At 38.6% G+C, this 27,975-nt stretch overlaps 1 protein-coding gene across 20 annotated transcripts in view; it reads left to right on the forward strand.

Moving 5' to 3' along the window:
* The window catches only part of MAPK10 (mitogen-activated protein kinase 10), a 146,489-nt gene extending 135,914 nt beyond the window's left edge, over nucleotides 1-10,575 (forward strand). For 11 of the 20 annotated variants that reach the window (XM_072928670.1, XM_002189264.6, XM_030271829.4 and 8 more), the window contains one exon: nucleotides 3,088-10,575. In XM_072928670.1, coding sequence (XP_072784771.1) covers nucleotides 3,088-3,230 — 143 coding nt within the window. In that variant the 3' untranslated portion in view covers nucleotides 3,231-10,575. Of the gene's footprint in view, nucleotides 1-3,082 lie in introns of all 20 variants that reach the window. The other 9 variants (XM_072928672.1, XM_030271813.4, XM_072928673.1 and 6 more) reach the window with 1 other exon arrangement.
* The last annotated feature ends 17,400 nt before the right edge of the window (nucleotides 10,576-27,975 follow it).

A 27,975-nucleotide genomic window follows, 5' to 3' on the forward strand; every position in this document is an offset into this window, starting at 1 on the left:
ACATTCAAGGATGGTGATTCCACCACCTCCCCAGGCAGACCATTCCAGTACTTTATCACCCTTTATGTGAAAAACTTTTTCCTAATATCCAACCTATATTTCCCCTGGTGCAGCTTGAGACTGTGTCCTCTGGTTCTGTCAGTTGCTGCCTGGTGAGAGACCAAACCCCACCTGACTACAACCACCTCTCAGGAAGTTGTAGAGAGTGATAAGGTCACCCCTGAGTCTCCTTTTCTCCAGGCTAAACACCTCCAGCTCCCTCAGTCGCTCCTCACAGGATTTGTTTTCCAAGCCCCTCACCTGCCTTGTTGCCCTCCTCTGGATTTGCTCAAGTGTCTCAACATCCTTCCTAAACTGAGGGGCCCAGAACTGGACACAGCACTCAAGGTGTGCCCTCACCAGTGCCGAATGCAGGGGAAGGGTGACCTCCCTGCTCCTGCTGGCCACACCATTCCTGATACAGGCCAGGAGCCATCAGCCTCCTTGGCCACCAGAGCACACTGCTGGCTCATGTTCAGTTGCTGTCACTGTACCCCCAGGTCCCTTTCTGCCTGGGCACTGCCCAGCCACACCATCCCCAGCCTGTAATGCTGCAGGGGTTTATTGTGGCCAAAATGCAGGACTTGGCACTTGGACTTATTAAACTTCATCTTGTTAGACTCTGCCCATCCATCCAACCATTCCAGGTCCCTCTGCAGAGCCCTCCTACCTTCCAACAGTTCAACACAAGCTCCCAGCTTAGTGTCATCTGCAAATTCACTAATGATGGACTCAATCCCCTCATCCAGGTCATCAATGAAGATATTGAACAGAGCTAGCCCCAGCACAGAGCCCTGAGGTGACTGGTAACTGGGACAGCTGACTGGGACAGCTTTGTTTGGGCTCCTGAGTGTTACTGCCCAAGTTCTGCTTTGTGCTGCTGAGCTCTTTAATTCTGTCGTTGAGGTTTAGCGTGGTTTCATTTGTTTTTGGTGATACTTTGTGAGTCTGGGTGCTTTGGGGATGCAGCAGGAGCTGTCACATCTATGCATTGTGTCATGTGGAATTGTGCTGAAAGCTGGGAATAGCCATAAAATGCAATTTCCAGAAACTCGTGGGCTGCACTGATAGAACATCATAGCAGGATTTATTGAATTCAGCGGTGCTGAATCAGACAGTGTAACAAAATCTTCACCCATACAATTTCTGCAGCTATTTCCTCAGTTATTTTTCCTGGCTAAGTTGAGTGCATGTTCACCAAAGAAAGCAGCAGTTTGATCAAAAGCTGATTGAACCTACTGGAATTCTTTCAATTTTATTCTTAGGACAGTATCCATGGCTTAATGGCAGGCTTCTGCCCAGCATGGTAAACACAGAAAAGTAATATATTGTTTAGTCATTAATATGAATGAATTCAGTCATATTTTGAATACCCATAAATGCACTTGTCTTGACTGATTAGTATTTTCATAAAATGCCACATGATTAAATAACAAGTAAACATGAAGTAACAGTATTGTACTGAATTATGAGGTACACATAAATAACCCTTTGAAAAACACATTTTCTGACAGAGAGGGTGGATGATTGCTGTCTGCAGTCACTAGTCAGACTTCATTGAGATTGCTCGTTTTGCAACACTTACAAAATTTACTATTTTATTTTCCAAATGTATCAGGAGGGTAAATGAATTTAATTGGTCCTGATGCCATAATGTATAACTAGAACAGCAGAAAGCGGTTCCCATCTGGAGCTCTAAATGTGAGCATATCTGTCTCCATTTTGTGCATATTTACAGTGGCTGTGCATAAAGGGAAGAAAAAGCTGAGGAATATAGAATAGTGGTTGGAGGTATGGTTGGGTGGCTTGTTTTCTCAAATTAATGTTATTATTGCAAACTGAAAAGTGACAAAAATCCTTTCCTTTTGCCCATAGCAGCAAATACTTTGCCTAGCTTATAGACATAACTTTTAATCTCTATATTAGGAATATATGAGTTGTGTAGTTTTACTGGATAATAGATGTTCGTTTCTAGCCATTTGATGGAAATGAAAATCTGTAAAAGTTGGCTGAGCACACTTTTCAGACAGAAGAACAAAATGGCATCTATCTGCAGGACAAAGACCTGTGTCACCTGCCTAGCTGTAATTTCTAGCTATGCAAGATCATACAAAATTTTATTATCATACATTTTATTATCATGAATATTTAATGAGAATTAATGTATCCCTCTCAAACTGAAGACAGTGCTAATTTTGGTATAAAGAGAACAAAAAAACATCACCTGGAAGTTAAACGGAAAAAAAAAATCCAATCAAACAGGCTTATGCTACTTTGCAAACTTTAGTTTGAGCTGAGGTTAATGAGCAGTAACAGTTAAGCAGTCATAGGTGTGCATTAAATACATTCTTTACATAGCTCTGTATTTGTCATTCAGTTGTCTGAATTTATCAGACAGATAATTTCTGATAATATTCAGGGATGTGATGAATGTTCAGCTGCATTGATGAAAATCTCAGGAAGGTTTATTGTTCATTTCATAAAGTCAAAGTGATTTTTGGCATAATGTCTGGTATCATCATAATTTTAGAGAGGGGAGGTAAACTTGGATGTACAAAAATGCAGTCGCAGCTGAAATCCTGGGTTTAGTCGCCTAATCCTTAGTAAGAGAAAGAAACCACTCTGCATTTCCACTGGGTGATTTGATCCCACCCGCTCGATTAAACTGCCACTAAGAAAACTGGAATTTTACAAGAAGAATACGGAGGAATAGGTGGGTTCTGTTTTTGTTTTGATAACACATTGTATGATGCTGACATGCCTCTGACTACTGGGTGTTTTGGAACTTCAAGTGGGCTAGAACAAAGTGGGGTGACAAACACTCTATGAGCTATAACTTTTCAAAGCAGACTGGTGAGGCACAGAATTTCCTGGTAAGATATTTAATATTATCCAATGTCTAAAGTTTGTATGGCCCATTTCCTGCTGAGGCTTGCCACTGGATAAAATGGTCTGTGTACCACCAGGTAAGCACCCTCTGCTCTTTAACGCGTGACACCTTCTGGGGTTTCGGGTTTAATCACGTTGGTGTTCGTTTTCGTAGCACAGGTGCAGCAGTGAACAGCAGTGAGAGCCTCCCTCCATCCTCATCTGTCAACGACATCTCATCCATGTCCACGGATCAAACCCTGGCGTCTGACACGGACAGCAGCCTGGAAGCTTCTGCGGGACCCCTCGGTTGTTGCAGGTGACTAGCCGCCTGCCTGCGAAACCCAGCGTTCTTCAGAGGATGATGGAACGTAGGAGGAAAAAAAGATGGGAGCTAAGAGATTAAAAGAAAGAGAAATAAAATACAGAGATTTAAGTGAAACAAACAAAGAAAGAAACAAACAAAAAAAATATTTTCAGCCTGCTTCTCCTACAGAGTTATGTAATGCAGCTAAGCTCAAGTGTGTATTTAACTTATAGTTGCTCTGCTTTGGTCTTCTTCCAGTGATGCTTACTGGGGGGGAAAAGGAAAAAAGGAACTGAAAAATCCTTTTTTTACCCCCCTCCCCACAAGATGTAAAATGAATGGCTGCAAAACCAGCAACCTGCAACTGTCTTTTTCACACTGGCATGACAAGGTGTGCAGTAGCCACGCTCCACCATACGAGTGTGTGTCTGCCTTCACTGTCTGTTCTGCCTGCTGCCCAGTGAGGCAGGCAGGGATCTCCATGCATTTTTCCTCACACATATACACACATGTGCCAACAGAATCCTGGCAGTGCATGCAGCTGTGTGCCTGTACATCTGCACAGGTACTTAGTGTGCACTCCATGACTATAAATGGCCCATTCCAGGAGAACTGCTTGACTACATATGGGATCTTACAGTACATATTCTATTTGTTTGCTCCTTGAGGAGGTTACATATACTGTATGAGGACTTGTGGAAGTGTAAATAACCACACAAAACTGTGGCTCCCTCAGACACTTGAAGATGTAGCACCAAATTTCTGCTGAGAATTTTATATATATTTTGAAATAATAACCAGTTTTATTGAAAGAAGAAGCCACAGAGCTTCATAGAAAAATGCTAGTTTGTGAATGTTAAGACTTCTTGTTCTGATTTTTAGAGCAGATATGCCAAGATAAGACTGGGTTAGAAGGAAGCACATGTATCTTTGCAAGCTACAGGGAACAAGAATGAAGGGGTTTTATGCATGTCTAAGCCCAGAAAGGTATCAGTAAGCAACTTTTTCTGTCAATGTTAAGTGAATTATCATCTTAGGGCATAGATAGGCTTGCTATTTTGAAGTACATGTATGTTTGTAAATTAGAGGGTATGACAGGGTTGGGGAATAAGCTAACTATGATCAAAAGAACATGCACCAACTTGTTTTTATTTTATGTCTAGATGTTTATTAGGTTAGCTAGAGAAAGGATATTTGCAGCCCATTCCCTCTCAGTGTGTGTTTGCAACTCAGAGGTTGTTTTCCCTTTTCATCATTCCCTTGCAGGCACTTCTGCTACTCAGAGAACAGGCATTCTATGGGGTGCTTTTGGCTCTTCATTTCCTCATGACAAATCAGTGGGCTCCCCAGGAAGTTTTAGCATCTGTGTTACACAGAAAAGAACCACAGAGTGCATAGGTCTGGTTTCCCTACATTCTGTCAGCCAAGGTTATCAATCAGCTCATGCGCTGGCCTGGAAGGGTCGCAGCCAGGGGTCTTGGGCAGTTTGGACAAGTTCTGAAGAACCCAACAGTGACTGAATATCAAATTGAATTTGCCAGGTAATAAAGCAGAGGATTTCCCATGGTATGTAACAGCAAGTGTTTTTAGTAGAGAATGACAAAATTCCACACAGAATTTCAGAACCATTGGATATTTTTTTCCAGCTGAAACAGCAATTGGCATTTTCCACTGTGAGGTCATCATTACCAGAGTTGGAAATTAACTAAAATTCAAGTCATCTGTTCTTTTACCAAAGTATGCCATGTAAACTGAAATGAGATAAATCTTACTCTAATGCTTTTCCAAATGCCACAGAGAGAAACTGTTTAGACTATGTTAGTGGATATTTTAAATTCACTAATTCTTTTGTATTCAAAACTCTACCAAAATAGGTCTGTTCCATTGGGTGGCTTATGAGCCTGCCATTCTGTGGTAGGAAAAAAAATTAGTATCAAGTCAGATTTTGTTCAAAGGGAGGAAAGGGAAGGAAAAATTTCTCTACAGAGGGGGCAGGAGGCGAGATAAAAATGAAGAGGATATAAAATAAAATCAGACTTGGTAGGTCTGAGCTGTATCAGAATTGCTGTAGGAAGTGGGGGTCTTTCCCTGGTTATATTTTTGGTAGATTTTTATCAAATTTTTTTGAGACTAAAACTAGGTTGTTAATGTTCTAAAAACTCAGAGCAGTAATTTTAAAAGCAATAATTTACTACTGCTAAATATATTTAGCAATATTCTCTCTTAAGCCATGAAACATCAGGTCATTATTGAGTGATGTAACTCTCACTCCAAAGCCAATGATCATGAAAGTATTGAAAGGTTAACAGCAAAGCTCTGTAGGTATGTAGGCAATAACACCAAGGGTGACGTCTTAGCAATAATTAAATATATCACCTCCTGGTTTAATTCACCATAGATACATATTAATAATATTCAGGTAACTAGTATCTACTTTACATTCCTTAGTGTGCACCATTTGGGTGTGTTATTTAAGCAAAACTAAACTAAGTCTCACTGAGGTAAAACTGCAAAAATATCACCAGTGTAGACTGCAGAAACTTGGAGTAATCCCAGTTCATCACCAGTGCTGTTATGGAGATGTGGCATAGGCAATAGAGAAGCCATTTAGAGTAGATGGAGACTTGTAGACCTCCTACATTTCATCTCTCGAGGGCAAATCTGTGCTCTTAGTCCCATGGTATAATTCAGTCCTGGTTGGGTTCATGAGTGCAGGGTAGAGAAGCAGTCACAGGAGAAGGTGTCCTTAGGTGGGCGCTGAATGGACTCACAACACAGGAGTTACATAATCAGCTTTATTCTCTGATTCTGCTAGGCACCAGTGCTTGTTCGAACATCTCATGGAGACTGTAGGATGCTTACAAAAATTTAACTAGCGTGTGCTTTTGTCCTTTGCTCAGCAGTAATTGACATCAGCATGTGCTTAAGTGCCTTGCTGAAATGGGGCCTGAAAGAATTATTGCATCTCTTTTTGTCCTCAAATCAGTCTCCTTCATGAGAAGCTCTGTCTGGGGGAGGAGACTTGGAGCTGTCCACATTGGACACTATTAAAAAAAAGCCATCAATGAAGAAAAGCATTAGTTCTTTACAGTTCTGGTCCTTGTATGTCCAAACTGAAGTAGCAAGAATAGCATCCTTCATTTTGCTTTGTGCCAGGAATTCTCTGCGGTCAGCTGATACCTTACAATAACACATATACTCTTGAATAAAGGATTGTAGTGATGATGTTCTGAGGGCGTTTTAAGGGGAACCACTTTTTTTTTCTGGTTCTAGAAGTTTTTATACAGTACTCTTAAAGTCTGCTCCCCATTATTCCAAAATTTTATTCAGCTTGATAATGATAGATTCTTTCCTTAATTTTGCCATTGATCTTTTAAATCTACTTCTGCTTAACACATTTCTAAATATAGTACTTTGGCAATACTTTTCAATTAATTCTCTGAGGTTTGCAGTTGTAAGCATCACTGCCATACACAGAAATGAAGGAAATTGGGAAGCCAAAGATCTCTGACAGATGTTCCAAGGCACCATAGGGGGCAATCAGTGAGCCTGTGCCAGAAGTGGCATAACTAACATCATCCTGAAAGGCAGCTGGACACCTTGGCATTTCTGAAAATATGCCTCAGAGCCTCTTGGAGTCGTAAGTGCCTCAACACCCTAGGAAATTCTGTCCCAAGTGGCCCACCTAAGTCATGTATATAGGCATCAGCAGGGTGACGAGAATGGCACGAGCATTATCTGTCAGTGACTGCTCAGAGCCCTAGCTGCATTGAGATGATAGAGAGGAAGATTGCTGCAAAACATCCCTGGTTTTTTTTTCAGATGAAGAACTTTGGGATAGTATGAGGAAAAATAAAAAGAAATAAGTCAGAACAGTTCTTAAAAGACCATCCCTCCATTTTCTTTCTCACTGCTGAGTTTAAATGGGGATGAGGCATTGATTTATTACAAGTTGATGCAAGGTCATGTATTGTGGGAATTTAGGGTTTATGTATGTTTTCAATCCAAAATTTTTGGCAGTTTTTGAAAATGGTCTTCAGATACTGACTTGGTAGCTGTAATAGTATTTTGTGAGTTTTGATTATACTCCATTACAATATGTTTTCAGAGAGTTCAGATATTTGAGTTGATCACTGTGATTTATTTGACTTATATTGTGGTTGATATTCCCCCCTCCTATCTAGAATTCCATTGCACAAATAGATTCATGAATCATAGCAAGTTGGCATTATATAAAACGGACTTAAACTGGATGGCAGTGTGCCAAAAAACCCACCAAAAAAAAAGAAAAAAAAGCCCCAAAACCCATTAAAAAACCAAAACAACAAAGCTACAGAAAGCCTGGTCAGGTTTTCTAAGCCTTAATGCACTGATGGTTTTCCTCTGGAAATGACCAGTTCCTGCACAGAATTGGCTTCGGAAGGTTACACAAGACAGATGATCATGTGACTATGTCACTCTTCCAAATTTATAAGCAATTTGGTTCATATACATTCCTTTATCCTCATAGATATTGCTTTACTTTCTAATTCTGAACAATACTGAGGAAATTAGACCTGTTGCAGTCTAGGTCTTTAAAGAATGCCTTTAGGGAATTTCCCAATTCTTAAGTGATTTGGATTGTATTCTAAATTTGTCAGTGAGCACCAGTGATTTCTTTTCCACCAATTTTTTTTTTTCTCATTAAAAACATGCTAATAGTAACTTTTAGAACTGCCTGAGAGAGTCACTTTTAGAAAATCTCCCAAATTTTTAAATTAAAAATATGTTTCAAATATGTTTGAATTATTGTAAAATGGAATTGGAATATTTTGATTCGAAGTAACTTCTAGTAACCAATGCTAGCTTATATATATTGAGAGCTTCACAGTATTTCAAAGGACCAAAAACTATTTTCATTTCAGATCTATTTATTTATATTCAGATCTATTTATATTTCTTCCTTCATGTTTATTTAGAGTTTAAAATTTTGTGTGAATTCAAACATGCAAAAACAAACAAACAAAAAAGGCATTTTGCAACAAACTCTATGCTTCCAGGGAGTGCAATAGAAAGAAAACCTGCAGGGACCAAATAGTTTTCTTTTTAAAGTCTGAGCTAGTAATTCAATTTATGTTCAGGCTTTTCTTTTTCTTTACTTCTGCACGTGTGTGTAGGGAAGAGAGGGTGTTAATACGGATTTTTAGAACCTCTGTTCCACTTGTGCTTGATCCCAGTTGTCAGTGTGGATAAAGAGAGGAATTGTAACATAATCAACACATCTTCAAGAATCTGATGGCTGTGCTTATTTAAACTTCCACCACTTTACAAAGGACACAGTTAACTAATTGCAAGCTCAACATGATCTTTTTTCACACAAACATATACACACATATACACAAAAAAAAAAAAAAAAAAAAGCAAATCATTATGCAGTAGGTTTGAATACCACATGAATATGTAATTGTCTTAATTAGTAAGGTGCTTGAGGTATGCAGGGGAATGGTGAATGTGTCATCTTCACCAATGAGCTGGAAAACTGACCTGTCCAGTGGAATTTAGTGGAATCTTCTTAGTGTATATTCTTAGTAACTTGCCAGTGGGGCCTGATTTTTCTTTCATTTTTGTTGTTGGTTTGGGGTTTTTTTAATTAACAATTGATTGCAAGAAGTGAAATGTTTAACTTAATGCATGTTCAGGCTCGTTGGCCTATGGCAAGTTTGAGTTTTAAAGAGGCTTTGATTTGACAAAAGAATGTTGAAAAACTTCGACTGAGGCTAATGGTGCCTTTTTACCTGAGAGGGAAAAGCTGAAAAGCACATATTAAAGGAAGACACAGTCAATTTGGGAAATAAATGTATCCTTACCATGCTTATCATTTCAGACAGGTCTCTTTTGCTAATTTTCACTGAACAGGGCCATTCTTGTCTTCTGGAAAGCAAGATATTTATAATGTAAATAGTTGTATGGAATTAATTTTTTTCCTTCCTCTGTAACTAATATGTAATAATTCAACACACTATTTCTGTTAAAAACTTTTACAATAAGGCTGCTGTTTGCCTAAATATGGTTGACCTCTGACCTTCTCCTGAGTCAGTCACGTGTTGATAAAGGAGGGTGCTGGAAGTTTCAGTGTACATATAGAATCATGTATATTTAGTAAATTGGGTAAGTGGGACTTATGGCCAGTATACATTAAGCCACAACAGTAACAGCTCCAGATCTTAACTAGCAAATACAACTGTTCACCTTGCCATGTTCATCCTTTAATAAGATCTAAGTTGCACCTGCCTGTAGTTCTGCATGATCAGACTTCAAAGTATAACTAAGATCTGTAATGTATCAGTGTTGATCAACATAGATGTAAACAAGGAAAAAAAAAAAAAGAAAAAAAAGAAAAAAAAAAGAAAAATGAAAAAAAAAAGAAAAATAACAGAAAAATTAAATAACTTGACCAACAAAAGAAAATCAGCAACAGCTCAGTATCAAGACTGGAAGATGAGACATGTCTGATTTTGTTGCACAGCTATAACTGAAAAGAACAACCAGTGTCAGTCAGCATAAATGGACTACAGTAAGACATTTGTTAAGGAACCAACATTATTTCCATACTGTTTTGTTCTTACCCTGTTTACTTTGAGTATCTGTTGTTCCTTGTGTGTGGCACAGGGGAGAACAGGGCCTCAGTGATCAGCATTTTATGGGTCAATGTCGCATTAATGATTTCTGATTTTTTGTTTGTTTAGCAATTACTGAACGAAGATGGGACTCTCATGTTCTCCCATTTGTCAAAAGGAATCCTGTCAGAGCTTCCTCATGAGGATACTCTTCTTACTGCTGTCCTGACTCCTGTCTGGTGAATGACTTTGCAGTGTTCCCAGGAAAGAGCACAATGCAGCAGAGACCGCGACCAAGGGTTCCACTGCAGGCGTGTTATGGTTGTTCTTTCACGGGGGCTCAAAGTCACTCGGGGACAGGACTCAATTGAAGTATGGTATGTACTCTATGCATGACGCCTATATCACACCTTTATGACCTTATTGTGGTAAAACTGATGATCTTTACAGATGTGGATTTGGACCATCTTTTGCTTTTTGGAGGAAAACTGTCCTTATCCCACAAACCACTCACTCCTATCCAGAGCAGCTAAATGGAAGTTAGAGAGGTGCAAGGGCCTTCTTGGAACCATGCCCATGGGTGAATTTCATGCTGTTTGAATGTGATCTTGCCAAAAAGCCTGTATATCTAGCAGGGGAGACTGTGACTGTCCTATAAGGAGTGTTTGTGTTGTTTACTTTAAAACAAGCTTTGCTAATTAAAGTAGTGTATTCCGGAGTCTACTTGAATGGCATGAAGGGTATCAATGAAGAAGGTGGAAAGAATGTTCTGACAGCTCTCTTGGCTTCTTGTTTCTTTTCCTTCAGACCTTTCCAGGGGACACAGATAAAGCAGTAAACACATGGACGTTGCCAGGATTACTGAATTCAGTGCTGCTTTGGGTGGGCTTTATTTAAGAAGCATCTACAGCACTACAGAAATGTAAAGGTATCTTAAGACATATGAGACTCAGACATTTTGTCTTTGAGTAGCTGTGGAGTCTATTCATCTGGCTGACTGCCTAGGAATATTGGAGGGAGTGAGGGGAACGAAATGTCATTCTGACACGACTGGTCAGAATGAAGAAAATCTGCCAGATAAAACCTAGTCCCTCTCCCAGCACTTCCCCCATTAAAAAATGTAAACCAAAATCAAGCCAACAACAACAAGCCTAGAAGAAAAAGAGACAAGAAAACAATCCCCAAGCCCCCATACCAATTGCAGAGTTACTATTTGGAGACTGATTTTTCACTAATTTAAACACACTTCACTCTAGATGAAAAAAAGAACGAATAGGAAAGAGATGCTGTCATTTGGGAAAGACTGCTGATTTTTCAAATCTTGCACAAGCTAGCTCTGTCCATAACATTTCCAAGCAAGTCAAACCATAATACACAAAGGACATTTTTATATTTTGTTTTATCATGTAGAGAGATTAAAATTAAAATCCCAAACAGCTTTCTACCAAAACAATTTGAAGGCAGGAGCTGCAGAAAAGGATGAATTAAAGCACCTTGTAAAAACTGTAAAGAAAGAAATTCTTGTAGCTGTTGGTGCTTGAATGTTGTTTCAAGCCTACTATGCACAGTCATACTCTTGTTTTGGCTTGCTATTCTTCTCACAGTTCATCTGTGCAGAGATTGGCCAGGCTACACTATCTGATAGAAACCTCTGATTTGCAGTGGCTAGGGAATTTTGGCTTTGTCATTCTTGCTGCAAACTGGGGGGGTCCCCTTTCATATAGGAATAATCTTTTTTGTTTTACCAGGTACCTTCTGAAACAATTGAAGGGTCATCTTTTTTTGAGAGGTTTGCCCTTTTCAGGAGACACAACTTTTATGGCCATATTTCAGTGATTTATGCATCATGAAACCCAGCTCAGAAGCTGTGATTTAGCACCCCACAGGCCCGTGTGCTGGCCCCAGCACCCCACGTGTGCTGTGAGGCCGCAGCAGAGCCTGCGGCAGATCCACAGAACCGTCTGCGTGGAAGGAGATCAAAGTGCCTCTGTTAAATCCCCCCAAGCGCTCTGCTCCAGGCAAACCAAGGGGATGAAGGTCAGTGACCAGCCCTGCGCTCCAGCTGTTGGACATTTATTTAGTACGGTGCCAGGGGGCCCCTTTGGGTGCACTGAGACCAGCCCAAGGTGCCCTCACAGTGAGTGGGACCTCGTGGTCTGCACATGGCAAACTTCCTGATGTGATGGCAGAGGTGAAGTTCTGCTTCTTCCTCTGCTGAAGGCTGCTCAGTATTTATTATTTTTATGTGCTGATGCTTGGAAGGCAATGATTCTCCATCCACTGCTCTGTGGCTGGGGCTCTCTTAAGTACATACAGACAGAGACTCCTGTTGCTTTTTCACATGCTCTCCCAGCCCCTCTGTTAATGGCATAGCTTAGGGCCTGAATTGCAAAACTGCTCGGCCTCCAAGAAAACATGATTTCCTGTACTATGGAAGAAGCCATGGAGAAGGTTTAGCTGGTAAATTAGTTCCAATTTCCTAATGTATTTGCCTTATTTTTAAATTGACTACTGGGAAGTGTTGTTTGTCTCCTGAAGTTTCCATATGATGTTCTGCCCCATTCCAGGAGCAGTTATATACAAAATTTTATAGAATTAGAGTTCTGGATAAAATAGGTCCCTTTCTGAATATATCTATTTAATGGATTGACTGGGGTTTTTGTTAAGTCCCGTTATGGGGAATGGTTGATTGTTGCTGTCTGGAAGATTTTAGCCTCTCTTGCATCATGAGCCTGCTACTATCAATGGGGGCATTTAACATTCCTCCAGGCTAAATTTAAATTGTGTGAAGTTATTCCCTACTCTACTCCATGTCTACCAGTGGAAAATAAGGGAAATTATTTTTGATACTTACAAACCCATGAGGAAGAAATTACAAAGAAGTAGCCGATGTGGCAAAATAACCTTTCTATTTTCCAGAACAGTTAATAGCTTATGGTGTAGATGAGGTAAAAGGCTGTACAAAGGCCCTTTTCTGCTGTTAATGCCAACTAGGTAAAGACATGTCTGATGTTACAAGATTAAGCTGATAGTAATTAACAAATTGATGGCAGATCCTATAAAAGTGTCTTTGAGTCTTGAGTTCCCATCAGAAATGTTCAGAAAGATTATCTCTGGAATTTTTTGCCTGGGAAGATACGCTTTGATGGGTTTGTCCTCAGCATTCTCTAGACAATATCCCTGCTATTGGAATAACCTTATCTTTTCACTTCAGTTGCATCATCTTAGAAGGAAAAGGATATGTTTTAAGTGCATCATCAGAATGATAAATCATAGCTAGAATAAGTGTTCATTTTTTTGTTTTCTTCCTTTTTTTTTTTTTTTTAATATGAATAATTTTCCAAGGTGTCCTAATAGTGAAAATCCTGGAGGTATCTCGCCACAGGGTGCTGTTAAATGTGCCTACCCCACATCTGTTTTCCAGAGAGCAATTTGCCTTTCAGGGAAAGATTTGTGGATATGGGTGTTCAGGGGGAATGGAGACTCTTTCTTAATGTCAGCCTCAATTCAGACTTAACAGGGTTGAACACGGATAAATTCAGAGTATTAAGAGAGCAAAAGCTCTCTTCAGAAAAATTGAAAGTACTGTAGGGTCCAGCATGTCACTGAGTGGACTAAAGGAGGAAGCTCTGGTTTTAAAATCAAAAAACATTATGAGAAATAGTGCAGGAATCAAATTTAATGTCTGAATACCACCGATTTCAGAGTTATAAGCAGTCAGAACATTGTGCAAATTCGTTTTCAAAATCCTAATGCCATGTAACAGACCAGAAAGTTCACCTATGTTCTCAAAGCAGGAGTACTCTGAGGGTTTTGGTGTATGGCTTTCTGGAATGCCAGTTAGTTGAAGGATTATTATGATTCTCTACATAAAGGAAAACACTAATTTTTGGGAAAGTGCAGAACTCCAATGTTTTTTGTCAGAAAGGAGAAAAGCAACATCTTGAACAACACTGCAACACTATTCCATGCTGCTGACTGCAGGTGGGTCAGTGGAACTATGCTGGTTCAGATTTCAGTACAGCTGTACTCATCAATTTTAGCGTTCTGATATTTTGTCACAAACACAAGAGAGGGTTAGTGGACACAACAAAATACAGCATGAATTGCAATGTTGTCACGTGATTTCTGATATACCTGAAGGCTGTTTTAATTTCACTTCTTGGCCATAATTATGAGCATGAGCATCCTGACAGGTCCATCAAACCATCCATCACTTCTAGTGTTGGATTTCTGAGCAATTATCACACACACATGTGCTGAAAAAAAATTTACTACCACTTTTGTGTGACACTAAATCCAGCAAGACTGTGACATACATCAAATTTGCACTGTGTTGCAACCAATTCACAGGAGCATCCAGCAACTGGAGATGGGGAAAAATAAATTAAAAATCAGAATTGATTCAGTGTTACTGAAGGAAGACAACCAAATTGGTTGTCCAAGCTTCTGCTTTGCATTAGATCAGACCACTCACCTCAGGTTAATGTTGCACTCGTCCTGCTCCTCTGAATTGCAGAGCTGTAGCAACAGAGCAGCCTTGGAATTTTTCTTCAGTCGGCTGGTGTGACACAGACACGGCTCTTTTCAGCGAGGGGGACGCACGGTACAGGTGAACAGTGACACCTAAAGGCACAAATGTGTTCAAGGCTCCAGCAAGGGCAAACTTCAGCGAGCTCTTCAACCTGTAAATCATCATCAGCTTGTTGGCTTTCTTCTCCAGCCAGACGGACCCTGGACAATTCATCGTGTACTAAATGCTTTGGAGCATTTCATAGATGCTCCAGATTTAGGGGCAACGCATAATTCTACTTTTCCAGTAAGTTTTTGTTATTTTTTCTTCACTTTTCCATAGTTTTTATGTATGGTTGAGTGTAAAGGGCTCCTTGTACCACAGAGGATAACAAGATGGTCAAGTGAGCAGCACTGAGGGGTAGGAGACAATGATGCTTAAACCAGGTGGAGATGTGGGTAGATTAGCCACCCTCAGTCTCTTCAAAACTGTTTGGAGACCTGACAGTAAGAAGTCAAAAAGAATTCAGAGAATTACCTTTTATACATTTTTAACCCTCTGGTCTGTGACCAACTAGAAATTACATACTGAAAACTTCTTCCAACAGCACATGCAAAGCTAAATCCAAATAGACAACATATATAAGCACATTCCTCTTCCCTTTAGATAGCTCAGCCATCAGACAGCAGGACAGTTGGACAACGCTGCTATTAAGGTAAATTCCTTTGTGTTATCTTGAAATCTATGCTCTTTTTGTTTTCTTTTTGTTTTCCTGTTCACTTTAACACGATAGCATTCTCTGGGCAATTTGTGCCAGTGCCTCATCACCCCCACAGTAAAGAATTTCTTCCCAGTATCTAATCTAAACCCTCCCTTTTTCAGTTTAAAGCCACTCCCCCTTGTCCTATCACTGTACTACCTTGTAAAACGTCCCTCTCCAACTCTTTTGTAGGCCTCTTTAGGTACTGGAAGGGGCTCTAAGGTCTCCCCAGAGCCTTCTCCTCCAGGCAGAACAACCCCAGCCTGTCTCCACAGGAGGAGTGCTCCAGCCCTCTGATCACCTCCATGGCCTGCCCCGGACTCGCTCCAACAGGTTCTGTGCTGAGCACTCCCAAGCTGGATGCAGCATTCCAGGTGGGGTCTCACCAGAACCACCAAACTATAGAGATTAAACTTATATTAATATTAATTAATAATAATTATTCATTACCTCGTTAACAACTTCTTTAGCAGTGGAAACAGCCAATGACTACTAGTAATAGGCTAAACTTTCACTGAAATCTGTACAATTGAACCTGCTGCTCCCACATAGAGCAAACACTGTGACGCTTTAAAAACCACACCTCTTGCCAAGTGATACAGCTTTTCATCTTCTTATGCTGTAGTGCATTTATTTATGATGGCTACTCCATTAGCTCAGGAAATGAGTTCTCTTAAAGATAATAGCATTCAGTAATTATGACATCTCTCATTTCACCATGTCAGAGAAGCTATTTGAAATGATGATCACATGCAAATTCCTCCTACATTGTAAGAAGTGTATTACAAGTAAATAAAAAGAATATTGCAGCATCAACATTGTAATTTTGCTGTGAGGAGGTAATGATTTGCACTAACTAGTGAAGTCCATGCAAGAAATTCATATTGTCATTGATTTGATGTTTGAGGTGGTCTAGAGTTAATATGCAGGGAACAGGTACATAACACAGTAAATGCACACAAGAGAACTCTTTTATTCTTCATAGAAGAGCATAAAGAGGAAGAGCACTCAGAGTGATAGCAAGATAGCCACTAACTGAAAAAGTGCAATTCATTTGAGAAGCCAAATGAAAAATATTTCCTTACCAATTATTTTTGTAGAATAGAATCCAGCAAGGCCTGTCTCAGGCAGTGAGTTTCTGTCAGGTGTTTCTGTAAGCAGGAATTAGCTCTTATCTGTGCTACGTGTGAGTTAATTGTATCACAGTGCTTACTATGTTCAAAGACAAGCTAGAAAAGTAAATTACATGGCATGTAGGCAGCAGCTCATTACAATTAGTGTGGTGTTTGGAGAAAATATCCCTGGAAACATTTTGGCACAACAGCTTTTTTTTTTTCTTCCTTACAACACAACACTGAAATAAGGGTGTAGACTTGCCCCCAGGCCACAGCAGTGCAGAGGATATTTTATGTTCTCTTCCCTCCTCTCTTTTTAACTGCTGAGGAGCACAATTGTCTCAGTAGTATTAACAAAATCATCTACCACAGTGGCATTTTTTTGCAATAATCAACCCAAATGAAGTGGTACACTATTGGACTGATGAGTAGCTGGTTGAAACAGCTCTGACACCACAGGCAATTAGGTTGTTGATGCCGTGTTCAGCATTTTAGACTGATGAATAAATATCTGAGAACCTGACAGCCAGTTTCAGTCATCTCTCTTTTAGGAAATACCAAGTTTAATGAGCATAATGGAACAAAACAACACTTGCTAATGGGAAACAGTCTCCCTGTAGGCAAGAGATTGTTAATAATGCTAAATCAGAACTTCACCTTCAGCCCAGGTCAAAAGTTGGTTAAACGCCAGAAGTGGTTTTGGAGCTTTAGGCTTTTGTGACATGTATAAGATTACCCCTAAAACACCTACACACAGGAATGCACATCAGGGTAAGGAAAAAGGGAGAGCTGGGAATGCCCAACACATTGCCCCACTGTGTGAATACAGGTGTGGTAGTTTTGCACTGCAGAGAGGCAGTGCATTCCCCATCATTCCTCTGCATGGCAGGAGGAGTTCTTTGATTCTCTGTGGTGCTCTGGTTTGGTGGTTGTGGCCTTTGATGCCAAATAATTTGACTTGTAGGTTTTGCTTCAGTTGGCACATAATATTTTCCCTGAGGTTCAGTAGTGGGAACTGGAATGTTTACTGTCACACAGGCTAAGAACTAGTCCATGCTTTGCCTGTGGGAGGTCTCTTCTGACAAGCTCACATGGTTCTGACCTACCCATTAAAAGAGTTTCAAAATTAAAAGACTAAGGCAGGCAGCTCTTAAGGCTGGGAAAGAAAATTACTACTCTTCAACTGAGCAGGACTTAAAATAGCAATTAAAAGGATTAATGTGACAGTGAAAAAGTATGGGAGGTGTATCCTATAAAGTACCCTCTAAAGTGTAACTCTTTCCCTCCATGGTCTTGACACACTAAAATCTTGTCCTGCCCTTTCAGGACAAAGTGTTGCAGGAGCAATGTGAGATGCATTAGTCTCCTCCTCATCTCAGCCATGGATGCCAGAGCAGAATAGAGAAAGGGAAATTCAGGTACTTCCTGCAGTAATTTCTGCACCTCAGACCTCATGTGTACATTCTCCTTCACTAACACCACTCACACAGGATCCCATCTTCAAACAAAAACTCCTCCTTCACTGTCTAAGAGGAGATTTGGCTGAACAAGGTCAGAATCAAGGTCAAGCCTTATACTGAGATGAAGGCTGAGAAACTCCTTATCTGGTGAGACTTAAGTGTAATTATTTTCTATAATGTGACTAAATAAATAGCAGCTCAGATAGTTTTGGCTCATTTTTCTTTTTAACTGATAGTGACTGATTTTTTTCTGTTGTGAGAAGGAGTTAAATGCAGTTTCCCTACAGTAGTGTGGTGCAAGAGTCTGACAGCTCCATCTTTTTCTCTGCTCCCTGCAATCCAACCACCACCAAATTTTCAGAAAAGTATAATAATTTCAGAAAATTACTTACATGTGTCTTCCATCCTGAACTAATTATACTTTTTTTAGAAGAAAGAACCAAAAAGGGGCTTGAGATTTAAAAGTTTTTCTGGATAAATAACTCTGTATGTGACTTAAAATAAAAGCAAGTCTTTGAAATCAGAGTCATAATGTGGACTTTCATGCACTTTCACCCCTCAAGCCCTGCTTTGCAAGGGTATCATTATTATCAAATGAAGTGCAGCCATGTTTGGCAATTGCACTCTGGAAAACAGAAAAGCAAATAAAAAATACTTTGTCTTCCAATGTAGATATACTGGATATAGTCAATTTCTGTGCTGTGGGAATACTCTGGCTTGTGGTAGTAAACATTTGACATTATACGATATTTTCAGCCACTTCCTTTACAAGATAATTAAAGATTGAATAATATACTGAAGAAGAAAACTATTTACTGCCCAGATTAACTATATTTTGTTTATTTTCAAATACTTTGATATTGGGGAATGGCATAAAAATGTTGCCAATGCTTACTCCAGAGCTTTGATTACAGCTTGGTTATTTTAACTACTGAAATCCATTTACAACTACAAGTCACTTTGTCTTTCCTCCAGATATTCTTCATAAATACTTTTTATACAAAGTTGTGACTTTATTCAATGAGAGATTTGACTAGAATGGAAATAGAAAGTACTCTCAGTTAAAAAAAAAAAAAAAGTTATTTTCATACTTTATCTTGGTCATTTGTTTTCTTGTAATTTTGGTTAGGATACTAGATATCAATGAAATGCCTAGCATTTCCAACAGTTGGCTGAAGTTTCAACACCACCAGGGTATTAAACCAGATTTTATTGGGGGAAATCTGAAATTCATCCTGTATTGGCATAGATTTTTACAAAACTATTGGTGCAAACAGCACAACTTTAAGGTTGTACATTTGCATAATAGCTGTGTTATCCACAGCACCCTGTGATCCCCCACTTCTCTTAGTTAGAATTGCTGCAAATCAGAACAGGCCTTCTGTCAACATTATTTTAAACAAGTTGCAAATTCAGTCTCCAACATTTGGAGCTAAACTTTCCAAGATGGCTACAACTCCACTTAAATCATGTCCAGGAATTCAATCACCTCCCTCTTCCCTACCTGTTTTTATCAGAGATAAGAGATTGTCCAAGGGGTTGAAAATAACAACACTAAGATGTACATTAAAATACTTTTGTTATGCTGTTGATGCAAATTAATTTTTTTTATTATCCTGCACATAGTCCAAAATAAATTTGCTTGAACTTCCCTGCATTTAAGAATCAGATATTAACTCATTATAAATTATAAATGTTACCTTGCATGCCTTCAGAATGGAGAAAAGAGGTAAGGGATTTGTTATTAACTTATTTATGGATGCTAAAGCATGCGGAAGCCAGCAAGAGAATGTAGGTAAATTTAACTACAATAAAAGAGGGTACAAAGGAGCTACATCCATGGAAGTATTTTGTATGAATAGTATTGGAATTTCAGCCACACCTTTCTGTTTATTTAAACATTGTTACAGGACCATGGGGTTATTGCTGAAAGCCGTTCTGGTGTTGGAAGTTGACTGAGATTTTGGTCACAGCATTTGTGTTAATGGTGTGCTACCTATGCCAAGAGCATGCAGCTTCACTGCAAGCACTTGAAACAGATTATACAGAATATAACCCAGGCTAAACACCCAGTCATGCAGACAGCAAAATATTAGACTGAAAGATTAAATGACATGCTAATTTCAAATGCATTTGTGAGACTGTCTGTTTAGTTCATTATTTACTTTAACAATGAAAGAGATGAACAGGGTGAAAAGGGAGCTGCTTTGTTTCCTTCAGACCAGAACAGATGAACATCAGATGCTACAGTCTTTTGTGTAAAGAAATACATTGCAGTCTGCAGCATTCCCAAGACAAAATGAACAAAACCAGCAGAGTCTCAGATTTCTTTTTTTGAACATTTAACTATCTGACTTGAAGTGTCTGTGGAACAGGTTTGCAGTAAAGCATATTTCTGAGGCAGAAAAGAGTTTCTGAGGCAGTTACAAGTGGGCAAGTACATCGATACCTGCTTTTGGATATCTGTCGCTAGCTTTCCAGCAGTGTCATAAAAAATATCCTCTGAGCCCCTTATTGGGTAATAATTACACAACCAATGGTAACAAGGATGTCAGTCTGAGTTTTAGCAGACATAGTTAATCAGTGCAACTCCATTGCTTTCATTGTACTTGTGGCAGTATCAGTAAATTAACTTACTTGGAATATCTCCTTTCAGAGAAAAGCCACATTGAATTCCATCTTCTAAAACAGAATAATTCTTATTATGTTTCCTATGCTTCATACCATATTTGAACATCAGAAGTACTAGACAGAAAGACAAATGGCATTGGAGTAGACTAATGAACTTCAAACAACAAAAAAAAAAATCCAGCTTTGAAATTATATCTTCTCTGTATAAAATAAAGCGGATGCTGCAACATTTGTGAAAGCAACTCCCAGCCTGAGCAGGACAGAAAAGAGATGGAAAGAAATGATCTGGTGGATGGAAATATACAGAATGTTTCAAGTTGAAAGATGAAACAAATCTGTAGAGAATTACAAACCCATGAGCAGCGAGCATTACTTGGGCAAAGAAGGCAACCAAGAATTAAGTCCTCTCATCTGCACTCCTGGGGAAAGAGTGTGGACAAGCCACAGAGCTGTAATCTCCCTGGATCTGGGAATGTTTAGCTTCCAAGAGCAGATCACATGGACAATGCATGTGGGGCACTACTCAGAGTCCTTTATCTCCAGTGATGTCTCCTGCACCATATCAATTTACACCAGGGAAGGAGACTGAGCTGCAGGGATGTAACAGGAAACCCCTGCTTAGGTTGGAGTGAGCTGAGAGGAAGTTAATGTGTACAACTCAAATGACTGCTGATTTGCTGATGGCTCATATATTTAGTGTTTAAGATCCCCATACAGGTTGCTTTGTTTCTTAATTTTTGCTTGAGAAAGAGAAAGGATAGCTCTTAACCACAAAGGATTTGAGAATTAAAAAATACCTGCCCACAGAGTGAAATTTTGAAAGTGATTCCTTTTTTTGCCTTTTCCAAACTACATTATAGACTGCCCTGGTCCTCCCTGGTTTTCTTTTGGTAAGAAGAAACCCTTTTTTTACTCATCTCAGTAACTTTTATGCATAGTGACAATCAAAGGACTCCAATTTAAGGCCAAACAAGCAAGAAAATATTGATTTTTCTTACTTGCCATCTACATGTACTTTTACCTCCCAAATTTGGGTTGCCTACTCATAGAAGAGCAACCACTGCATTTGGCTTGGGTTTACAGCCACTTGGTCTGCAGGAATAATGTCAAGGATTCAATACCCGAAGCACACTGGCTTATGATTATTTACACAACTGCTGATCAGATCACTTAAAAAATAATTTCACAGTTTATGTGCAAAGAAGTCTTAAATTAGAGGGCAGACCTCTCTGGCTAAACACTTCAGAAACTTTTGAGCAAATGTAGCTCCAATTCTTAGCCTTGTTCCACTACCCAGGTAAGTTTGTTGAATATTGTGACCCTGACCAGCCTACTATCAAAAAGAAGACCTTTGATTCATATTAAAATTGAGTAATGTCTTGTCAGCTTCTCTTCAGAATAAAGAAAAATTACAATATTGGAACCTCTCAGGCCTTCTTAGAGAAAATACACTGCTCATATTGGAATAAGGCAGCCATACCAGTAGGGAGTATAAATCTTAAAAACTATTTTTAAAAATACTAATATTTTTTCTCCAGGAACAGATAAATTCTGCAAATTTTCAGAAATCTTCAGAGAAAATAATTTTCAGTAAGTTATGTTTTTATTCCCACTATTATACATCTTAAAAAATAAGGGTCTTTTTCCCTCTGGTGATTTCATACCTAACATATTCCCACAGTTATCTAGCAATGATAATTTCACTAAGATTAATATAAGAAATGAAAAATATATTTATTCATATTTCATTTCCTGAATGTGCAGAACATATGGCTAAGTTTGCTGGTTTAAATCTCTGCCTGATAAATCTTTGAGACATTGGGTCTATTTAAAAGTTGTAAAGGAAAAAATTGATGCCAGAGAGTTTCCTGTAATAGAAGAGAGACTTCTCCCCGGTCACATTCAGCTAAGGGTTTGATCCAATAGTACAGGTTAACCCTCTTATTTTAGACTTCCTCTTAAACTCTCATAAAAACCAGGTAAATTAGAGATAGATTTGGTCACACTGCATTTGAGTGCATTCCCCTGGACTTTTTTTTTTTTTTTTTTTTTTTTTTTTTTTTTTTTTTCTATTAGTCTGCTGTCCTTGAAGTTGTCAGGGTACATCTTGATGGACTTTTGGTACGTGAGAGTCAGAAAATATGCTGTGGACAAACATATGCCTATATTTTTCTCTGTAAATCATGGCAGTTTCTCAATTCTGACCTCAGGTAGACTGACTATGATACGTATCACAGGGGACTAAGTGCTATTTGTAGTTGTGCAATAGTATAATCCAAGTAATAAAAGCACTCTGTTAATGACAACTCCTTTTTTTTCCCCCCTCCATCTTAAATTGGTAATGTGGTTATGACTTGCTGTCATGACATGCTGTATGATTTGGACATATCCCTTCAACATATTTTGCATTCATGGTAAATGTGCCTTCCCTAGAGCACTGTTATTTTCTCTTTCTGTGCAATGGGATAAATTACTTTGAGATGTGGACAATACAGTAAAATCCTAGCTCAAGAAACAGAAAAAAAATCCTTTTTTCCCACTTTGGTGGAAATTAAATACTTTCAGAAGCTTATTTTATTTTAGAGTTAAATTATTCTTAACACCAGTGGTGATAAAAGACAGAGAATATCTCATGGGTGGCTATGCTTTCTCATCACCCAAATACCACACCACAGACTATCCCTTCCAGACACAGAGCAAGCACTGGAATTTGCAGACTTTCCTCTTGCCAGCTGTACACTTCTGTCCCTGTTCACTGATGACATTGAGTGCTGGGGCTAACTTTGAAAAGGTGTTTGAAGTGTTTGTGGGTTTATTGATACTATGAGGAGACAGGTACCACATGCTGTTGCTTCAGTTGGCCCTGCATTTCTCCTGTTAATGGATTCAGCTGAAGTTTTATGGATCTGATGATGCCTGATTGTAATGACATAATGAGATGCATTCCCTGAGTGTAAAGTAGCAGGACTGTAATTAGTCATGTGATAAGTAAAGATATGTGGTACATTTTGTGCTTGGGTTCTTAAAAATACAAAAGAATTGTATTTTTACAATTAGCTGCCAAACAAAAAGAATGAGATACAGTTTCTTTGGTTTTTAGGTGGCTGATGCACATTAGGCAGTGTCGAGCCAAAGAGTGGCAACTTCAGAACAGCAGAGGTTACTCAAAGGATCACAACATTGTTATGCTCTGACTGCATTTGTACACACTAAATTTGCCTGTAAATGTAGCCTGAAATGCTCCTTGTGTGCAATGCCCTGTAATTTTTAAACATGCTGAGTAAAGATTTTATTTAAAAGCATAAAGTAGTGGTTCCACCATAAGGAAGTATTTTACAAAGAAGCCCTTTGAAATTTAAATAAGATAGTCTTCTACCTAACAATCTCCACAGTTGCAGGGAGAAAAGGGCATGTTTTAAATTAAAAAAAAAAAATAAATACAGGACTCATTATGGAAGGTAGTAAAGTGAAAATAGATTACTAACTACTGCTATATGTAGCCAGAGGAAAACCTTCCAGAAGAGCAAGAGTCTGATTCCTTCTGACTATCAGCTCTTCTGGAGGAAGAATATGGGACTGGCAGTCAAAACTTTACACCAAGTCAGTACTTTGTCCCGTTTCCTGCATAACTCTGAATATATCAAGCCATGCCTCAGCTTTTCCTTCTTTGAAATGTGAATAATTTTACTCTTGTTGTGAGTGAGATTTAGCAAATCCCGTATAGCCACCTGCTTTGAAATCTTCAAGAGGCAGGAGTTAGAGATGCCAAAATATTATCAGGCATACATAAAAATATATAATTAGGATTATAAAGGCAGAATTGAAAATTAAACAATTCATTAACACTTCACCCCAATTGTCAAGTGTTTCCTTCACAGGGATTAAAGGATGACCTGTCTCTGAGAAGTGAGAAACTTTTCCAAGGGTGTGTTTCTGTTACAAATTGTTTCCTGTCTCTGCTTGCTCTAAAAGTAATTTAGGGCCAGGAGGTACTAAAGAAATTTCTCTTTGGGGCTAATAACTTTTAGAAAATCTGTTTATGTTTCAAGTTGTGGCAATACATAGTACAAAAGCAGCATGAGGAAGACTGTTCCTCATACTGCTCCATCTGCTTCACACTTCAAAAATACTTTCCAGTCAACAAAGCAGTAAAACACTATTAAGAGAAGCAGCATGACACAACTAGATGGAAGTTGGAAAGAATTGTCCAAAAATTATTACATAATTATATTAATCAATATAATTTTTTATATCACCAATGTGTGAAACTTTCACAAGCTGTTCACAGGCAATTCTCATGGAAGTCAGCTAGAGTGGCTGGCCTATGTATTCCTGGAGATAAAATTTACCAGGATGAAGGGATGTCACTCACTCTGCGGGAGTAGTTATCTTCAAAAGTATCTCTTTCTTTTAAAAAGACATTTTATTTAAAATCCATGAGAGCAAAACTAATTGATAATGACTTGCAAAAAATAAAAAGTAAAATTACCATGAAAGTTAGGTGCTAATAAGCAATTAAGAAAGCAAGGTAAAATCCTGAAAAAAATGTTTGCCCAAAAGCAAAAGCACATACTTATTATCACTCATTATTCCAATAAAATTAAAAGCAATCCACTTCAGTGGGTGTAACCATTTGAAAAGGTTAACTTCCAGGGTGGAACTCAGTCCCTTCAGTATGACAAAATAGCATTTTACCTAGTCAAACCAAACTTATCTTCAGCTATCCCGGCACATAGTTCTTAAAAGCACAGTTTTGTACAATAGCATTAAAGAAGTATACTAAAATAATTCTTATTATTGCATAAGACACAACACAGCTTTTTGGTCAAATTAGTTCACAGCTTTTTATGGAAAATGTGAATAGAAATATAAATTACAATGGTTTATAAAATAAGTAGGTGTCACAGTAATTGTCACTTACAGTCAAACGTCACTGTAGCTTCAATGCAAAACTGGACTAATTCCACAGATTTCAATGCAATTACCCTGGAACAATTCTGGTGGAACTCCTGTAGAGAATGATACCCTTAAGTGATTTACAGACAGGCAGAAGAGATTTTTATGAATATGAGAATAAATTCAAGCAGCATTACAGTGAGTAAAATATTCCCATGTTATCAGATATATTTTCTTATTTTTGGTTTCCTCTGACTCTTTGGTAGCTTCCTTAGTAGTTTATACAGGGATTCTACTTCTTTAATTCTATGTTTCTGTCACTAAGTTCTCCTGGAGTCTATCTTCAAACTTTTTTTTTGCTGGTTTTCCAAAGCATTTAATGACTCCACAAAATGTTTGCATCAGTCAATCTTATGTCTTCATCCATAGATATTTTTACCTTTACTGAAATATTTCATCACCTGTAATGTCAGACATTTGTATATGTACCTTTGCTACTAGGAAATGCAAGGACCCTGGTATTGCCTCTGTAAAGATAGCACTGGGAACACTAAAAAATCATTAAGAAAATATTGAGCACAATTTTCAGGACTCAACTACAACCAGTGTCCCTGAGTGAATGCTATTCATGACAGAACCTGAAAAAAAAAATCTTAAAATGTCAACAATCAGTGGTAAAAAAGTTAGGAAAAAGAGGGTTGAGTTATGTTAATTGCTTTGCCAGCTTTTACTGGGTTTACTACCTTGTAAAGAAAAGCACTGCAATTACTATATTCAGTTCCCATCCCTTCCAGTCAGCTTTAAGATCACCCATCTGAATATGCACATATTTGCTAGTCAAAAATAGCAAAATCATGCAATCCTTAAAGATGAATATGAACAACTTAGTTTCCAGTCATTTCTGTCACCTTAGCAAAGTGGGATTTAATCAAGCAGAAAAAATTCACGTGTGTAGCCTGAAGGATTCTAGCAGCTCAGGAAGTGTAAGAAAGCCATGCACACACTGTAAATGCTGGAAGTACGTGTTGGATTGTTTGCCTGCAGACAGCCACCTACTGAAACTGTCATTGTGCAACTTTCCTTGCATGAAACCAAACTCAAAAATAACAGACCCAAATCACAGAATTCACCACTAGATCAGCAGCATTTCTTGTTGACCTGTGAGTACTGAAGATCATGGCCGAATATAAAGCTGTCATTTGTACAAGTCACTCCTGCTCTGTTTGAGGGAACTATGCAGCTGTCACTGTACTCAGCAGAAGTTGTGCTATCCCTTGCACACAGGATAATGCCAAGTTGCATTGCAGCAAGAGGAATGAATAGATTGAAGACAAACACAATGCATGTAGATGCTGGAAAGCAACAACAGAATATTCAAAATCTACAATGCCTGGCCTTTACAATATGGTCAGCAGAGAGTCATCAATTATTGAATTAAAGAAATAACAGAAACACTACAATTTTGGGAAAAAAAATCTTTTTTTCTCTGTGCCCCCCTGTGCCTCTGGCAACTTGTCTAGACTTTGGTCTGTCCCTCCATACAATCTAGCTGCTGTTGATGTGAGAGCCTTTTCTTTCAAACAGGCTGTAGTCTGGGACAGCCTTTGTGTATTCCTCAGCCTTGGTGACCCTTCATCTCATTTCAAATCTCAGATGAAAACAAGTCCTTTTCTCCTACTCTCCCTAGACAGTTTAATGTCTCTCTTCCGCTGCTCTGATTTAACTCTTCACTGTAATATTCCTAAACACAACCTTCATTAAGTTAGACTACAAAGTTAAATGCAGAGAGGACCAGTTTGAACAAGTAGTTTCTGTCTGGGCAAGATTGTTCTCTACTGTATATTTACTACTATTTCAACCAGTCTGGTTTTAAGTATCTGGAGCTAATTGGCTCCTGTAAATTAGATTTTCTTGAAGATTATCCTGTAAGTCTTGGTGTAAGAACTTCCCTGGTAAACTTTTTTTTTTTTTGTTTTTTTTTTTTAAACAAGATACCAATACTCCCAAATATATCTCAGGCCTCTTTTTTGCAACAGTACTGATACAGGGCCAACAGGAGCACTGCAGACTTCACTGGCACTAGCCTACAAATGGATTTCATTGCAGATGGGGACTGAAAATACTTCCTCTGACTGGTATTAAGTCTCATCAAATGTTTGTAGGCAGTGTTTTCCCTATCCCCTGATTGTCATTTAGCCAAAGAACATAAAATGTCCAGTAGTTCTAAAGGGATCTGTGAATCAAGCTGCCAAAGTTTAGATACCACTTGTTCTGTACTTTTTGAAAATGAGGTCCCCATTTGTGCACCAAAACAGAAAAACACCCAAAATTAATTGTCGCTTTTGAAAATCCCAGACAGTCACTGTACTGTCTTAATATTTCCCAGAGATTTAATCTTTGTGGTAGCTATTTGCTTTTGCTCCTTCTTTCTCAGCTACTCACGTAATTTTCTTAGGATCTTTTAGATAATGTAAGGACAACACCTAATACAGACAAACAGAAGGTGCTTTGTGGGCCAAATGTGTCAGATGCACCTATGTTGGGCTTTTTTTCCTTTTCCATTTGTTTTTTAATGGCTTTCATTAGTTGCAAAGTGTGAATTGTCAGACTTTGTCTCCCTTTAACATCACTTTTACATGTACACTGCAGCAGGCCACACAATTTTTGGTTGAGCTTAAGGCATGATTCTGTCCAGTTTATGTACAGGTTTTGTCCTAATACACAGTTGAGGTGTGGCCAGACATGAATCCCAAACCAGGAACTTGGAGATGCTCTTGAATCTCCCAGTTT

This window comes from Taeniopygia guttata, chromosome 4 (assembly GCF_048771995.1).
Source record: "Taeniopygia guttata chromosome 4, bTaeGut7.mat, whole genome shotgun sequence".
In the NCBI taxonomy this organism is placed as follows: domain Eukaryota; kingdom Metazoa; phylum Chordata; class Aves; order Passeriformes; family Estrildidae; genus Taeniopygia; species Taeniopygia guttata.